Source organism: Electrona antarctica, assembly GCF_951216825.1.
Source record: "Electrona antarctica genome assembly, chromosome: 5".
NCBI classification, from domain to species: domain Eukaryota; kingdom Metazoa; phylum Chordata; class Actinopteri; order Myctophiformes; family Myctophidae; genus Electrona; species Electrona antarctica.
The window spans coordinates 30,737,946-30,756,628 of record NC_136810.1 but is presented as its reverse complement, the minus strand read 5'-3'; the positions used below and the strand labels follow the sequence as shown (position 1 = coordinate 30,756,628).

At 43.8% G+C, this 18,683-nt stretch overlaps 1 protein-coding gene across 1 annotated transcript in view; it reads left to right on the top strand.

Annotated features, from left to right (window-relative positions):
* pamr1b (peptidase domain containing associated with muscle regeneration 1b) overlaps positions 1–18,389 on the top strand; it is a 36,507-nt gene extending 18,118 nt beyond the window's left edge. The window contains exons 3-14 of the mRNA XM_079502461.1: positions 331–456; positions 1,448–1,562; positions 4,942–5,159; positions 5,429–5,536; positions 11,392–11,562; positions 11,868–12,059; positions 12,492–13,406; positions 13,520–13,696; positions 14,114–14,180; positions 14,602–14,828; positions 15,120–15,478; positions 17,234–18,389. Coding sequence (XP_079358587.1) covers positions 331–456; positions 1,448–1,562; positions 4,942–5,159; positions 5,429–5,536; positions 11,392–11,562; positions 11,868–12,059; positions 12,492–13,406; positions 13,520–13,696; positions 14,114–14,180; positions 14,602–14,828; positions 15,120–15,478; positions 17,234–17,809 — 3,251 coding nt within the window. The 3' untranslated portion in view covers positions 17,810–18,389. The remainder of the gene's footprint in view (positions 1–330; positions 457–1,447; positions 1,563–4,941; positions 5,160–5,428; positions 5,537–11,391; positions 11,563–11,867; positions 12,060–12,491; positions 13,407–13,519; positions 13,697–14,113; positions 14,181–14,601; positions 14,829–15,119; positions 15,479–17,233) is intronic.
* The last annotated feature ends 294 nt before the right edge of the window (positions 18,390–18,683 follow it).

The window sequence follows — 18,683 nt, the reverse complement described above, 5'->3', positions numbered from 1 at the left end:
TCGCCACTCTGGGGACTGCCCATAAGTCAGACATTGCGTTAGTCAGAATTGCGTGGCCGGTTAAAACTCACCCGTGCTGCGGGTTAAAAATCCCCTGTGGCTCCCAACATGCGTGGCAGGTTACAATTTACAACTAATCCATGTTGCAGGTTAAAAGTCACCCGTGGCTTCCTGTGAGGTTAGGATAGGGTTTGGGATAGTGTTATTAATGGTCTGACTAACGGGAGGTCGAACCAATGCTCCAGTGCTCATCTGAGCTTTGAATTCTTGACTGCATCTCCTTGCCTAACCTAGTTTCTTTGTTTCTCTCTCTCTCTCTGTCTTTCTCAGGTTGCAGTATATTTGAGAATTGTAAGCGCTGTAACAACGGGACCTGGGGTCCCAGAGATGACTTCTTCATTAATGGAAAATACTGCACTGAGTGCCGACCTGGCTGGACTGGTGGAGATTGTATGAGTATGTGTTCCTCATTCAACTAATGATCGCATCATGTGTAATTTTGTCTAAAAGAAAGCAATTCCTCTATTATGTTTTTGGGTCCTCTTGGAGAGTTTCCATATGCCCAGGAGGAGTTCAATATCAGAAGATGAAATGACAGAGGAGGGGATGTTCTCGTATATGATGTCAGGACATCCAATAACATTTTGGCACTGATTATAACTTTCACAGTATGCAAATATAGTGCCGTGGGGTGCAGGGGAAAGGCAAGGCAGTTTTATTTGTATAGCACATTTCAACACTGCAATTAAATATGCTTTACACAGAACATCAAGCAAAGGAAGCACAATTATACAATGACATTTAGGATGCATAAAATAAAATTAACAGTTACAGTTACAGTGCAGGAGAAAGAAAAATTAAAAAATTAAAAGTAACTCAAAACCAAGGCAGCAGCAAACAGAAAGATCTTAAGTTGTGTTTTAAAAGAAATAAGAGTGGCAGCAGACCTGCAGTTTTCTGGGACTTTGTTCCAGATACTGTATGTGGTAAATGCTGCTTCCCCACGCTTATTTTTGGTTTTAGGGACAGAAGGCAGACCTTTCCCAGATGACCTGAGAGATATGGATGGTTAATAATATCGCACAAGATCAGAAATGTATTTTGGCCCTAAACCATTCAAAGCTTTATAGACCAACAGTAACATTTGGAAATCAATTATTTGACACACGGAGACATTTCTGAAACCTGGCAAGCATTTGTGCCTTTGCTGCTAGAATTTAATGTATGTTGTTTGGTATTTTATAATGCATCTACCTTGAATCTAATTGGTTTTTTTAGCAGGAATGGTAACTACAGTAACTGCACACACAGATCACCAAAATAATAATCAAAATATAATTAAATAGTGGCTTAAATTACAGCATTTGTACCATGGTACATTCCCAGTTGGAATTTCCATTCCATAGGTGGAATAAGCTCATAGAGAACTTCTGTCTCTATGTTCCAGAGTGTGGGGGAGTGATCCGCAAACGACAGGGCCACCTGGTGCTTGAGAGTTACCCCACCGACGCCCGCTGTGAGTGGACCTTACACGTGGACCGTCCCTTCACCATAGATTTCAGGTCAGCCACAGAGTTCACTGCTTTTATTATAGTCCTTTAGTTTTTACATGTATTGTATGTACTTGCTGGTCCCATAGAGTCATGGATAAATGTGCTCCAGCATCTATTACAGAAATGGAAAACCAAGAAGTTGCGCCTTCTTGTTACGTCTTGTTTCCGGGGCTTAAAATATCACCAAAAACAAAAAACAAACAAGCATGATCCATCAAAAATGGTAAATCAATGAAGGCAAAATGGTTGTTTGGAAGCGACTAACTAAAAGCAAGAAATGTGTTCTTGGTATCAATTCCTACAAACATTTTAACTCAGACCTAAACCCTATTTTATTCTTTGTGTTGAGCAGATCTACAAGCTAGCTTGTATCTGACATTCTTTTCATTTTCTTAAGGTAAAATATACAACCTATAATGACATGTAGTTTTAAACTAAATATTGAGCTGTTGAACACCAGTTATATTACTAGTGTTGGAAGAACTGGTTAACAGGGAGCTTGCTGCAAACAATGAAGAATACACTTTTTCCACAAGTGAAATTCAGATTGATGCAGGTTTTTCTGTTTTCTGACATGAATGGATCTGTTTCAGCGATCTTTGTTGTCCATCTGTAATGGTAATTAATGGCGCTCTCCGTTCATTCAAATTTCCACCCTGTGTTGGACATGGACTGAATTGTGAGCTTATATAAACCCTTGAGGAAAGTTATTACTTTTCAGTCACGTGAAATGTTCTATTTCTATCACTTTCTCCATTACATAATTATTTTTATAAGCAGGGGTTTGTGGGGTTTTTAATGATATACTGTAATATGCTTGCATTCAGGCTGAGTCTGCAGTACATATAGTCTAATGGTTTGTTATGCATTAAAGACATACATATATTTATTTACAACTTTTCCCTATGTACATATAAAGCTTAGCTTTAAATTTCACAACCATGAAGAACTGTGACACGCATAGAGAATCATGCCAAAAGCGGGTCTCTAAGAAACACTATTAATAACTTCCACAAGTAAATAATAAGTTCATGATTTTTTTGTAGAAGAAAAAAAAACCACTAAATGAACTAGTGCTGTGCTGTGTAACTTGTTATGTTCAGAGATGGACTCATGGAAAGAAATACGTTTTGGCCCTTGTCTCAGAGGACTTGTTGGCTGTACCATCCTGTATTCATTATTTGGTACTTACTCTCACTTTTAAATCCTTAATGATGGCTTGTAGTATACACGGGCAGCAGACAAAATATTTACTGAATTACAAGCACAGTGGGAGCTGCTAGAGACTAAAACCTAGCATTAGTTCTTCTCATTAGGGCCTAGGCCGTCTTGACCCGAGGGTCTGTCTTTGATAGAACTACAAGACTTGGTATCATGCTGGTAGTATGCTTAGTATACTTTAGTCTGTAGGTACAGTATGCATTTACCATTTACTGATGATATAGTGACAACTGACAAGGATCAAATGTCAAGGTTCTACTTATTATATGGTGTCATACTTGGTGTTAAAGCCTTCTCTGTATAGCCTATACGAGTATACAGTAATACCCACATGCATCCTTTGTTTCCCTTTCAATGTCTATCCAAAAACATTATTCTACTGTACTGCAGGTAGAAGTATTAAACATTATTCTACTGTACTGCAGGTAGAAGTATTGTTCTTGTTTCTTGTGTACGTGCTCTGCACAGTGCACACAGACATCCTCATTATCTGAAGTTGAATCCAGCTGGCAGCATTCCAATGAAACCAAACATCTCATTGCAATTTACAATTTAGCCATTTAGCAGATACTCTAATCGAGAGCAATTTAGAGAGCAATTTACAATCAGAGCAAATGCCATGAACCCTTGTTAACACTCCCATCGCCCAGGAAGAAGTACTTTGTCCTTTCTATTAGTAACGCCCGACACCCAGGACGAAGTATTGTCCAAAAGACGAAGATTATTGATATGAGAACGGATATTGATATGAGAACGGATCGCATGGCTCTATAGCCCAGGTGCGCCTGCTGGGCAATCCTCGGTGACGCGCAAGAGTGAGACGTCATCGAAAAACTCCCTCCTCTGTTTAGCTGATGAAAACGAAAATCTTAAAACGTTCATAACTCGCGATCTAAATCATCCCGTCTTTTTATGAAAAAAGATCCTGTGTTAGACGGCGCTCCGCAGTCCAGTCGCTAGTCTCCATAGATTTATTCTTGTCTCCCGTTGTTGTCGATCGACTCTAGAGTGGTGTGGCTATTGTTAGCTGCTACACACACATCAACAACTTCCGCCGGTCCGTCCGGAAAAGGGGTCCGTGTTTATAAATCGAATGGCCGCATTAATGTAATGGATTAAATAACCCCGGGCAATTAAAGTGTTACAAACGACAAGGTATCTGGTCAAGTAAATTGTGTACAAAGAAAACAATAAAGTGTGGTAAAGCTCCCAGGATTTTCTGAGAACGCCCACAGCGTCCCCAGCGGGAATCGAACAGCACTACCGACTCTTAACTATGCTATTGCTCAACTGACTTATTCATAGAGTTGACGCCTGTTTCCTCAATCTCCAGAATTGCCTTTTTTGTGCCTTGACTTTTATTGCTGAAAATATGACGAATATTCTCTTACTAAGCTGGCAAGTTAACCAAAAAAGAACTCACCAACCTTTCATGCACTGTAGTGGGTCCAAATCGCATGCCAGTGCTATTAACATATTCAGTAGCTGTGGTTATTGGTCATTACTTGCTTACTGGCTGCAAAGCACCCAGAGTGTCATATGGAGCCAGCTATCATGGCACTGCCAGGAAACCCAGGTGCAACTTCTCATAGTCCAGGAAAACCCGGGTATTTCTGAAAGTTCATCATGTTACAACATGTTGTTTACGCCATATTCCACCTAAGCCTGTGTGAAAAACTGTGATGTTTGGTATGGAAAATAAAGGTTTCCTTTATGGCTTGTGGAATAAGACAGGAAATGTGTGAAAACTGTTTTCCTACTATGTCATTGTATTAGCAACATGTTATTGTTGGAAGAATTCATACCAGAAATGTTCTAAATCTTCTTTTTTTGAGTGGTGCAACCACTCCAAGGAACAGCAATGTCCGTCTTAACCTATGTGACTATGAGTACCACTATGTGACTATGAGTACCAGTAGGGGCAAAATGGCGCTGTTGTGCCAGAAACAGAGAGAGAGAGATAGTGCTGCACTGTTGCCTGCTACTGAGATAGAGAGAGAAGGGCAGGGGGAGAGAGGAGTTGCACCACTCAGTTCACACAGGTGTGATTTTTTTATTTAAGGTTTATTATAAGGTTAATGACCCATGCAAAAGGCATGCTGTGTTGCATTCATGTTGTATTCATCATTACGTTTGAAACTTTTCCCCCCTTTTCCCAAACTTTTAGGTTCATGATGCTGAGCCTGGAGTATGACCACTCTTGTCGCTATGACTACGTGGAAGTACGAGACGGCGATAGCATTAACTCACGTGTGATTGGTCGGTTTTGTGGCAATGAGAGACCGGCGCCGATCCAGAGCTCGGGCAACAGCCTTCACATCCTTTTTGTGTCTGACAGTTACAAGAACTTTGATGGCTTCTTTGCCACGTTCCAGGAGAGCTCAGGTACAGTACATATGCCTCTAGCTTCCGCCATACTTCTTTTCACTTGCTCTACTGTAGTCTACAGTGTTAATTCACCCATTTAACTCCAACAGTGTACAAGAGTTACATTAAAACGGAGGGTATTTCTGTGTATACATTAATTGCAGTTGATGTTTCAATTCTTGCAATCACAAATGCAAGCTGCTATTAAACGGTGGCGATTGTTCCTGTAAAATCTGGTTACAAATGCAACAAAATGGGTATAGATTGTCATAGATCTGTCATTGCAGAATGCAGCTCTTCTCCTTGTCTCCATGATGGCACTTGTGTCCTGGACACGTCCTACACATACCACTGTGCCTGTCTGGCTGGCTACACGGGCGATAGGTGTGAGAATGGTGGGTATCAGTAACTAACTTGTGTTGTGTGACAATTCGTTATGGCTATGATAGTGCCAGCTCAGTGGCCTTGTGGTTAGGGTGTCCGCCTTGAGCTTGGGAGGTCGGGGTTCAATCCCCCTGCCGGGTCATAATGGGACCCAATGCTTCCCTGCTATTGGCACTCAGCATCAAGGGTTGGCTTTGGGGATAAGTCTCTGCGACATGCTAGTGCCATGTCCAGGGGGTGTACATGTACATCATAGCTGGAGGATGTAGGCCACTAGTCTATAGTGCATCAAGCTGCATCACGCTACAGAAATAGAAGATAGGCTCCTGACCTACAGTGTTGTGGCTCTTTTGTTGGTTCCAAACATTTCCACATTGCCAACAAACCCACTGATGCACCCAGAGACTGGATGTACGCAGATAAAAAAAACAGATTGTCCACAGGTTCAATGTCATTTTTGGTTGCATTTACTTTCCTTTCGAAGTGCAGTGATACATTACAATACAAACAGGCACATCTCTTCCTTATGGCATGATCTCTGTGCTGTCCTGTCCACCAGGTGCATGCCACTCCCCAATCACCCAGGCCTACTTATACCCTCTGTCAAGCAATTAGGCCTGGGGAGGCGTGCCCCTGTTGTCCAAACAATAATTCAATTATAACCCATCAAATAATAATAATAATAATAAATAGACATACAAAACAGTGAGGATGGCTTCTACACTCCCCCCTAATTGTGCACAGTAAGGACACAATTACTAAATACATTTCAAAGAAGCCAAACACAAAAAACATTATTCAAGGTATGTGGTGTGTTGTATTTAAGCTTGACTGAATCTTCTTTTTTGTTGAAACTGCAAAAAAGGGGGGGGGGGGGGGGGAGGGAAAGATGGAGAAAAGAAAGGTCAAAGCTCTCAATGGTCTTGAGAAGTCTTGATGTAGCCCTCAAGCCACCACAGGAAGCAAAGCAGGTCGTAGTCCCTTTCCTTTGGCACATCATCCTCCTCCTCTTTCTGCTCTCGCTTCTCCTGGGCAGGCCTTTTGTTCCTTTTCTTTCGGTTCCTATGCCATCTTCCTTTCTTCTTCAGAGGTGTCTCTTTCTTGCCACCTTGTTGGTCATGGTCAGATGTAATTGTAGTTTCCTTTATGCCGGTGCCATTTGTCTTTCCACCACTGGCTTTCTGTAATGGGGAAGGACACCTTTCTCCACAGAGTGGCTTTCTCACCTCTCTTCTCAGCCTCCTCACGACAGCTGATTCAGCCAAACTGCTGATCATGGCACCCTGCTTGCAGTTTTCTTCTCCCTCAGACATCTGTCCATAGACCTCTTCCACTTCAGATATGATCGATGAGGATCGGCCCGTCTCCACAGCCATCTCATTCTCACCGTCCTCCCCGTCCTCTTCTGCAGGGTCGGTCAGCTGTTCCTGTCGGATTCTTATCAGCTGCAGAATGTTCTCCTCCAGAGCCTGAGGGATCTTCGGCTCGGGCCGCTCGGGCCGCTCGGAGACACTGTCCTCTCCTTCCTGCCATGTCTCTCTGCTATCCTCTCCTGGGAGTGCATCCTCTTCCACCATGTCAAATGTGGCCAAAATGCTTTCTCTGTGCTCCCTCTCCATCTCTCGTGCCATCCACTTTTGTACGATATTTTCAATTTCCTTTCGACCGAGCTCTGGAGGATCTTCCCACGGTTCCCACCAGTCTTCTACGGGTTGTAGCGCACCATCGCTTCCTGCTCTTGTGACATCCGAGTCTGACATTGCAATTCCCTTTATACCACACGTAAAGTGCAGTGCAGTGTAAACTTCCAAGAAAGTGCAGCAGCGCAAATGCAAATGCCCAAATAAATAAAGGCAGTGCAAAATAACAGGTGTGTCACTAGTAAAAGTCCGGCAGTGACAAAACAAGAATAATAATGGACGGCAGTGCAGCAAATGACCAGCAAACAAGTCACCAATAAAAGTTAAGCAGTGGAAAAACACGACAATAACTAGTTATTGCCGTTTTCCTATACAGCTTTTAAATTCGGTGTCCACTACATACCAGGCTACTAAAATTGATGAGTCTTGGTTGCTGTTGCGTCCACTTGTGTTCCCTTGTTGTCCCAGAATGTCCAATATTCCAACATCTAAATCCAATAGGACCTGGTTTTTACGATGTTGTGGCTCTTTTGTTGGTTCCAAACATTTCCACATTGCCAACAAACCCACTGATGCACCCAGAGACTTTGGATGTACGCAGATCAAAGAAACAGATTGTCCACAGGTTCAATGTCATTTTTGGTTGCATTTACTTTCCTTTCGAAGTGCAGTGATACATTACAATACAAACAGGCACATCTCTTCCTTATGGCATGATCTCTGTGCTGTGCTGTCTTTCTCTCTGTCTGTCTGGTAAAAACCCTTTGTCCACCAGGTGCATGCCACTCCCCAATCACCCAGGCCTACTTATACCCTCTGTCAAGCAATTAGGCCTGGGGCGTGCCCCTGTTGTCCAAACAATAATTCAATTATAACCCATCAAACCAATGCCAAGTATAATAATAATAAATAGACATACAAAACAGTGAGGATGGCTTCTACATACAGTATGGGCCACATGGCTCGGGAACCGTTGGTCTCCAAGCAGGGCTGTGTTAACATCCGAATGGGCCCTAAGCAAAGCCTCGTGGGGGTTAATCTGTGTTGTGTGTGTTACAGATTAGTTGCATATGACACCTACATCTCAAGGTACAGCAGCATAAACAGTAGTATAATTATGCCATTAGTATGACACTGCCTGAAAATATATTTTAAAAATATAACAAGTTTTATTTCTCAGTAGTTTGTCTTTCAGTATTGTCTTATTTTTTGTATTTAATAATAATATATTTTTAATAATAATAATAAAAGAAAGAAATCAGAACAAGATGTCTGGTGATGCTGACCAGATCTTAATATCATCAGGTACACGTGCAGTCCAAATAATGAGCTCATCCAGAAGCAATGAATGATGCATCTGACTTCTTCCCTGGATGCTCTTTAGCAGTTCTTGTTCCCTGTTAAAAGGGCAGACAGTGATTCACCATCACATGGGACAGAGCTCTGTGGTTTGGACTGGTTTCAGACCAGCTGCCTTCTCCTTTCCAGGGCAGCCTCATCTATGTCCGCAGCCAATCTGCTGTTTGGCAAATATATGTGTTGTCTGCATTAACAGATGAATCACTCAAATCGACCACCTGACGAACATAGCCTGTCTGATATGAAACAAAGCAGACACACTGTGCATTATGTAAGGACCTATGTTTTGATACTTTCAAATGTACAATTGTATTGTACATGGAATTTGTCTCTGTGCCAATGTCAACGTTAAAATTGCAATAGGTGAAGTATTCCGTTTGAAAGGGAGCAAGAACAAATAAGCAATAAAATAACAAAAAAGTGTAATCAGTGCTACATAAAAATGTTACAATATAATTAAAGTTCTGAAAACAGCTAAACAAGGTCTGACTTAAGAAGTAAAAGACAATTAGGAAGAGCTAGGTAGCCTATAAATTGACCCAAATGGACACTTAGGGTTTTTCTGCTTAATTGTGTTTTGGAAATGTTAGGGTTCAGGTTGGTTTGGGTTTTCAGTATTGTGAGAGGGTGTGCCTGGAGTGACTTCCATAGGTCCGCAAGGTCTTTTATTTATGGGCGGCTGGACCTGGGCTTGTGTTTCTATGCCCGCTACACCTCCCAGAGGCCCCTGCAAAAACAGACTTACTCTCTTTTTTTCCTGGTGGCTTCGGTTTCAAGGGTAAATTTGAGTCTATAAAACTGATGGTGAAACAATTCTGCTTCTATAACACAAGCCAGCCTTTCCATCCGAGGAGATGCCTGTAAAAAAAAGCAAGGCAGGAATTCCACTCTGTGCTCCCTGTGTGCATCCGCTTACACCCGAGAGGAATGTCTCAGCTGCTCGTTTCATGGTGATCATTTTGGGGCATAAAGGGTGATTTATACTTAGTTCTTAGTTGCATGCTGCTGTCACCCAATGAAAATAGCCAATCAGTCGGCTATTTTCTGTCCAAACAAGTATACGTTTGGCTTAGTGTACATTTTCTTTGTATTTCTCCACCAGAGCCAGCCAGAGAATTATAAATATGTTTCAGCATATACAAATCTCCAATAATGTATCTGCCATTAAAAGTACATTTTGCACAAAAAATATAGTAGCATAGTAGTATAGTAGTATAATCTCTAAAAAGGATATAATCTCTCTCTGCCTACATTTTACTTAAATCTATTCTGTGGCCTAATCAATCTTTTTTTAGGAGTGCAAAGTACTTAAAAGTTCCAAAGGCACTGAGGTAATAATGAATTAATGATTGTGTCATTATTCAAAGCTTATTAGCATTCCAACCTCATGTCTTTGGACTCCTCTCAATATGTGGAGAGTGGAGCAGACGGCAGCACACAGGTTGTGTGGACAGACAACTTCAACAGTGTCCACAAGCATTTATTCCCCCCATTTAACAGCAGGTCAATTTTTCTTTCTTTCTTTTCGGATGACCAAACACATTCCCTGTCCCAAAAGGGACCGAGAGATGCTGGAAGGAAGGACTGTGATTATAGGGAGGGTTATGTGGATTCGGAGCTGTGCAACCGCAGACAGAGAAATGCACAGTTCAGGCCCAACTTAAACACAACAATACAACAAAACCGCAAAAGGAATTGCTTCACTACAAATGGCATCATTATTGTAGCATCCATATGTGTATGTGTGTGTGTGTGTGTGTGTGTGTGTGTGTGTGTGTGTGTGTGTGTGTGTGTGTGTGTGTGTGTGTGTGTGTGTGTGTGTGTGTGTGTGTGTGTGTGTGTGTGTGCCATTTCACTTTTGTTACTATTACCTCATTCCGCACCAGAGAGGGAAGAGTGTGTGATCCAACATGAGTTATTAGTGTTTCACAGTTTGTTATTGTCTAAAGAATTAGAAGTGTTCCATACCCACATTACCAGTCTCTGCCCCAACTTACTCACTTAATAAAAATACAGCTTTTATAGCAGTGGAAAATTGAACAGTTCGACCAAAGCTCTTTTACTGCAAGAAATCTATTACTTCCTCAGTTACAAGCCACATGTTAATGTCACCTTGTGAGCTGTTCACACTTTACCAAGACGGGTGAAATGATTCATTAATGAGCCAGTAAGATTGCCAGCCGCCGTTTATGAAGCTCTGGGCATTCTAAAGAGGCAATTACAAGTCAGACTAATGAGTTTGGAAGCTGAGACAAAATATGTCTTGAGAGTGTACTTGACTGTCTGCAGCCCTACAGTGAACCTGTTCAGGTCACGTGTGGTCTTTTATTGTTGTTGAGTTGGAGGAGGTAGATGACACTTCCACACACTTATGAAATGTGTATGAAACAGAAGCCTTAAAGGACCACTTCACCACTTTTCAACCTATCTTCATATAATAGGTTCTCACTAATAATCATGATAAAATGGCACGATTTTGTCTGTGTCTCATAGGAAACATGTTTAGATTTTCATTATCGTGAGAACCATGGCTTCCATTTTCGCATTGCAACTTTTCAGGACTAGAAAGCCTGCAGTTTCTATTAGCTTGTATTCCCCATCGATGATGTCACTAGAGGACGGTTTCTGAACTGCCCACAGCCCTCCTATGAGACACAGACCGAGTAGAAAAAATGTGCGCCATTTTTTCATGATTATTATATGAAGATAAGTTGAAAAGTGGTGAAGTGATCCTTAAATGTGCCCATAATCAGATTGTTTACAGACTAAATCCGAGTTCATGACCCTGCATTCTTTTAACTAACATTAATACTCAAGAACACGAGTTAACATGTTCCCACCTGACTTGTGTCTGTGTCTCCGCTCAGTGGTGGGATGCCGCAGGCCTCCAGTACCCACCCATGGCTCCACAGAGGGGCTATTTCAGCACTCGGGGGCACGGATAACTTTCCGCTGTGACCCCGGGTTTGAGCTGCGGGGCGTTCGTACAGCCATCTGCCTCCAGGACGGCACCTGGAGTGCTCCAGCTCCCCAGTGTGGTAAGAGAATCTATGTTTACCAAAGTATAAATTGTATGATTTACAGTAAGCTCTTTTGCGAGCAGTGATAGTGATGTTGGCATTCTTGTGATTAATCTGTTCAGAATTAGTGTAATTAGGATACACACATAAACACGCATGTACGTGCATGCATGCACGCACACGCACACTTTTATACACACAACCATGTGCATCTAATTTCTGCATCAATGGATACCAGACTCTATCCAGGGGTGGTTTAATAAGTGGAAACATACCCAGTTACAACGTTTACAAGCAAGCATTGTCTCTGTCTTCCTCTCCAGTGCCAGTGGAGAGGCTGTGCACCCTCCCACCCAAGCCAGCGCATGGGGACCACTTCTTGGTCTTTGGGCCCAATGATGTCATCATCGCTCTCCAGTACCTGTGCTACCGGCCGTATAAACTCAGCGGGACCTCACAGAGAACCTGCCTGCCCAACAACACCTGGAGCGGGGCTCCATCCACCTGTGTCAAAGGTCAGGTCCATGGGGGTGGGTGCAGTTATGGGAAATGGGAGTGTTGAATAGTGGTCAGCTGGCCCGGTGGGGGGGTGGGTGGAGTTATGGGAAATGGGAGTGTTGAATAGTGGTCAGCTGGCCCGGTGGGGGGGTGGGTGGAGTTATGGGAAATGAATAGTGGTCAGCAGCAGGTGCGGGGGAAACGGATGACTGCGGTCAATTCTAAACAGAGCGTGAAGGGCTTTTGCTCTTGTCATTAACACAGCAGCAGTGTGAATAATATTGAAGCTTAAATTTGATAGTTACATAATGACTCAGTCACTCAGTACAGATGAGTCAATCCCTGCCCCCATTCACCATGTCTAGTCAACTCTGAACAAAAGCATCACTGAGCTGTTTACTGGCCATTCAATAATGATCTCTTTTTTATGTCTGTCTCCCCCATCGCAGTGAATAACACACTCGCTGAACCAGAAAGGGACAAAGGCAAAGCAACGGAAAGAACAACCGACACAGGGGGAGACAAAGATAGCAAAGATAACGACCAAGAGAACACAGCAGGAGGCAAAGACAGCGTGGGTGGTAAAGACAAAGACATTAGCTACAAAAATACAACAACAGTGGATGGTAGCGATACGTCTATAGATGTTATTGTGGTGGAAGCACCGAGAGAGGGTGACGATAAAGTAGGCAACACTGAAGAAGGAAACGCTGGCGTGGAAAAACCGACAGAAGGTAGCAATGATAAAGTGGCCACCAAAGACACAGACAACAGCCTAGACACTCTTGAAGAGAGCCCCCAAGCCCCCAAGGTGCCAAGGCTGCCAGAGAGGACATCAGAAGAGGATGGCAGGCCGGATGCCAAGGGAGGCAAAGATGGCATTCAGGAGATAGGAAAGTTCCCGGAAATAGTGGTGATAAGAGACAAGAAGGGGCAAGAAGAGAAGGAGAGAAAAGGAGAGCAGGTGGACCAAAGCAAAGATGGGGAGAAAGTTGGCCCAAATGACACCAAGGAGACGGTCCCATCCGAGCGAGAGAATACAGTGGAGATATTTGAGCACAAGCTGAGAGAGAACAAGACGGACACGACTGATCGCAATAACATTGAGCGGGGGAACCATACGATAAAGATTCCTGAGCTGGGGAGGCCGGTCATTCCATCTTTACGCAACAACACGCGATTCACGCCATACAGGGCAGGAGGCGAGGGGACAAATATGCCAACAGAGAAAACAACGAACAAAGAATCAACGGAAGGCAAGCGGGAAAAAGCGTCGGGGGAGGCGGGAACGGATTCGGACGGAAAAACAAAGGAGGAACTCGAGGAGGAGGAGAAAGAGAAAGAACGCAATCAAAGTGTCGATGGTAAGACTCACTGGACCATCAACTGGTACACAATCATTGCATGACCATAATTTGTGAAAATGAATAGTGCTCGTCCATCCTAACTCCATTTTCCCCATATCATGTTCCCCAAGACAAGATCTGTCCACCCATCCCTCCTCTATATCAAGGCCATTATCAGCACGTGCCAGGGCCTGGGCCAGTGACGGTGGCATTCTCCTGTAATCACTCCTATGCCCTCAGTGGTAACACTCATCGAACTTGCCAGCCAAATGGCACCTGGAGTGGCAGACAGCCCCTTTGTGTGAGAGGTATACTGTCTGCAATAATGGTTCTACTTCATATGCTGGTTAGAGGGCTTTATGTGTGCTACGGTTTTCATACAGGCCCGTTTCATTTGACCCAACAGTTAATTTAGATTTTATATAACTAAAACACTGGATAGGCTATATGACACTTATGTCTGTGTTGTTGTTGTATGTCCATTAGCGCCTGCATGAGTCCAATTACCCCTTTAGAAAGCACAGCAGTTGACCTGCAGCTGGCATTAATTGAAGATTGTGTGTGTGTGTGTGTGTGTGTGTGTGTGTGTGTGTGTGTGTGTGTGTGTGTGTGTGTGTGTGTGTGTGTGCGTGCGTGCGTGTGTGTGTGTGTGTGTGTGTGCATGTGTGCGTGTGTGGGTGTGTGTGTGTGTGTGTGTGTGTGTGTGTGTGTGTGTGTGTGTACAGCCTGTCGGGAGCCTAAAGTGTCAGAACTGGTTAGACAAAGAGTCTTGCCCCCTCAGATACCATCCAGGTATGTACTGTACACAGTAGGAGCTATAATTTGGACAATTAAATAACTGTTTGCATACTGTAGGAACCTCAAGATCCTCACACCATAATACTGTATATCCTAATTACTATATAACTCTGATTGTTATCTTCCAGCTACAGTATAACCTTATTATTACTTGCAATGCATTTATAAATTACACGTGTAGCTATCATCACACATGCAAGCACGCACCTATAAAAAATGTATGCATACAATAATATTTCTTTCATGGATTCAAGTTTACATTGTTGTGTCATCCAGTTGGTTTTTCAGATATTTGCATTTCACCACCCTAGCATCCCTATTCTGGAGGGAACATTCGCCAAAAATACATGGCAATATATGGTATCTCAAATATATGTACGTTTACCTGCATTTCTGTGGCCTCTTCTTCTCTCAGGAAGACCCCGGTCCACAAGCTTTACTCTGAGCGTGCCAGAGAGTTCCAGTCAGACAGTCCCACCAAAAGCCCTCCAGTACACCCCCAGCTGCCCCAGGGTTTCCACCAGCTGTACACACACATTGAGTATGAGTGTGCCTCTCCTTACTACCAGCATTCGGGCAGTGCACGTCGCACCTGCCTTAAGACAGGGAAATGGAGTGGGCGTCATGTCTCCTGTTCACCTGGTGAGGGCAGCAGAGGATTACTAGTTAATCTTAGGCCATTATAAAAAAGGGTGAAAAATGCTCCACACAATGCAATTTCACACACACATGCAAGGACACAAATGCACACAAACGCCTGCAAGGGCGCACACACACACACACACACACACACGCACGCACGCACGCACGCACAAGCACGCACAGCACACACACAACCACAGCTCCTTTTGCACGTTGCCAAGTGTTGACTCAATTTAGTGAATGTCTTATGTCTCCCTTCCTTCCCTTGCCTTTGCACTTCCTGCATGACAGTGTGTGGGAAGCATTCAACCTTTGACCCAGAGAAAGCAGCAGAAGCTCAGTGGCCTTGGCTGGCTGCCATCTACCGCCGCTCCGGCAACGGAGCTGGGACCAAGGTGACCAAGGCAGCCACCCTGGCAGGGTCCCTGAAGAAGGGCGGTGAAGCGGGAACCAAGCTCCAAGACCAGGCCTCCGACTGGCATCTGGTGTGCAGCGGGGCGCTGGTGAACCAGAGGAGTGTGGTGGTGGCAGCTCACTGCGTGACAGAGCTGGGGAAGGGCTACCCGCTGGGTGCACATCAGATGAAGGTAGTGATGGGGAAGACCTATCGCCATGACCTCAGGGAGGCCAAAGGCATCCAACACCTTAGGGTAAGATAGCGGTGGAGTCTCTTATAATCTGTAAATATGATGTTATGATATAGATAGGCCACTTGATGTTGATGGATATGCTACAGTATGTATACTGTAAATATGTAGACAAGACACCTTTTTTATTATTATTTTTTCCCCCCTTGCTCCCACCCCCTTCTTTTTCATCTTATCTTTCTGGAAAGACAATGGAGCTTGCCCAAAAACTCTTTCCCCCACTGTTTTACACCTGTAAACCAGTGATGTGACAATAAAGATGATTCCGATGACTGACTGACTAGACAGAGACAGAAAGACGTAATATCACCCAGACATCTGTCGTTGCCTGAGGTTATCCAACTTATCCAACACATATTCTGGACCTCTGTTGGTTAAGCTTGCAACAAGGAAAGTGTTGGGCACTAATTTCTTGATCACATACCCATGGCCTAAAGACAACAAGAAACCCACATTTGCACAATGCCCGTGGCCACATGCCGCTCAGCGTTAAGAGCAGTCCTGCTGGGATTCCTTGTACGGTGCGCGAAAGCAGGTGCAACTCACCCTCGTTGGTACGCACGGTAACGCACCGCGCAGCCATCCTATGAACCATCCACGTTTTCTCTTCTGTGTTTTGGTCCCTTTGCACATAAACTCCAGTGTTTCCTCATAGAAGTGAATTGTACACAGCCCTCACTGTCAAGGTCAAGCATTCAGTCCTATGCCGTTCTCTTGGTATATGGCGGAAGATTACTCATCTGACCATATCATATTCTTTCCTATAGATTCTAATACAGGCTAGTGTTTCTATTGAAACACTAGCCTGTTGAGCATTCTTTATGACTCCGGCCATGCATGTCCCAATAATGAACCTTCTTTTATGGTCCCATGGAGCTGTTCCTCTTACATCTTGATCCAGAATTGAGGTCAACTGGGCCTGCTCAGCATTTTGTACTGTATGCCACAGAGCATGACAGGATGGAAATAGCAATTGCACAATCCAGTACACCTGTTGGCATCTGCATTCCTTATGTTTCTCCAATCATTTATTCTGTTTATTTCCTTTAATTTGTCAACCATCTGTATATGGAATACATATACATTTCATTAAACAAAGAACAACAGGGGGGAAATCACACTTACTTCCCCTGATACCCATTTTGAATAATGTGTTAACTAGGGCTCCATGGGTACTGTGTGTATCATTGTGTTGCATTGGAGACAACATGTTCCATCCTGCCACCCTGCTGTTTGCCACTGGGTCTCTTTATTCAATTCATTCATTCAAATATCCAAAACCTCTCTTCAGTCAAATCTGTTATTTACTATGCATGAATAAATGAATTATTTGAAAGGTCCTTAAACACCCGTAGCATTTATTCCCCTCTGCGCTATTAATTTGTCCGAAGTGAAAGTGTTGTTTCATTTGAGTACATCCACACAGAACGCAAATATTAAGCTATGTGGCAATAAAGCCACATAAACGCATCAACCTGTGTGTGGAGTGGACGAGGAATAATGTCATTTGAGTGAAAAATCAACTGACTATTTTTTAAATATTTTATTCTTCACGTTCCCAGTGTGTAACAATCTCAACTACAAATGGAAACAATTGAACCTTACGGGTTCATTTGTTTCCATTAAGTGTTAATAGTTAATACATTTAAATTAACACCGGGGATTTTACTGTGTTCCCTTTCGTATCACACCATTCCGTTCTTACCCCACCACATGTTTGTTTCTTACCCTGCCTGTGTCTCGCTGCTTCTCCTTTAGGTGGCGTCTGTGGCCGTCCACCCCAACTACGATCCCCTGATTCTGGATTCCGACATCGCTGTGATCAAGCTCCTGGACAAGGCCCGGATCGGGGAGCGGGTCCTCCCCCTCTGCCTCCCGGACACCCAGGGAGGCGAGGTGACCAACGTGCAAGGCCTCGTGATGGGCTGGTCCCCTCTGGCAGCCCTGGGGGCTGACGAGAGAGCCCGGGTCGGGGTCGTGCACCTCGCCGACGTGGTGCCATGCGAGCAGCAGTACGCTCGCAACGGCATGCCGGTCAGCGTTACAGACAACATGCTCTGCGCCAGCCAGAAGCCCGAATATAGCCCGTCCAATATCTGTCCCTCCGACACCGGGGGTGTCCTCATTCTGCCGGGGATATCCACGGACTCCACCAGAGACAAGCTGGGGCCCTCTGTCGGCTCTGCGGGGAGACAGGGGGACAACAAGGGGCGTTGGACAATGCTGGGCCTTGTGAGCTTTGGCTATGAGGACGGGGAGTGTAACCCGGAGCTCTATACGGTGTACACGCACACAGCTAACTTCAAAGACTGGATAGAGAGCAATATGAAGTAGTAGTAGTACTAGAGAAACCCTACTGTCAGATTCACAAGTCAACCTCTTTCTTTGACGTTCCAAAACATTTGATTTCCTTCATACCTCATCATCACACACACACACACACACACACACCAGATGCAACACTGGACAGCATAGTGCTCAACCACTTATGTCCCAAGTCCCATGTGCTTTAACATACAACGAATAGCGAAAGTAGCTGATCTATAAGCCTACATCACGTTGAAGATCGGCCATTTTCACTGGGATTTTTTAATGCCATGTCAAAAATAGAAACGCCAGGGTTAAAGTGGTTAACTGCAGGGCACACTAATATGCATTGTATTGGGCACAGCCCTTCCCTTGGCAGACCACTTCAGTGTACACAGGTATTTTGACTTGGGACTATTACTACACTTGAAAACAACCAGAAAACCAGTTTAACACTCTAAAGTTCTCTGGATGGCGATGGTTTGCATTCCATTCATTGGTATGTAACTATGTATATACGATGTAATGTACTGTATTATTCTATCTATTCATACGATGTACATATTGTACAGGACAGAGAAGTCATGGTGCTTTAAATAAAAGATAATGCTGGGTGTGTGTAAACAAAGACTCTGGTTGAGCTGTGGGTATTATTCATCAGTGTGACTCACTGCGCTCTCAGCAATCATGCACTCGGTGCAGCCAGGGATAAATCATTACATTTAATGTTAATGTTAACATGAGAAGAAAAACTGATATTTTATATGCAAATCAAGACCACATTAATGGCCCGAGCTTAGCTTCCATTTCTCCGGAAAGGTGTGAATGAATTGAGGTGAAGACAGTGCAATTGCAATCATTTTAACATATTCGCGAATCAATTCCCAATCCTGTGAGAACA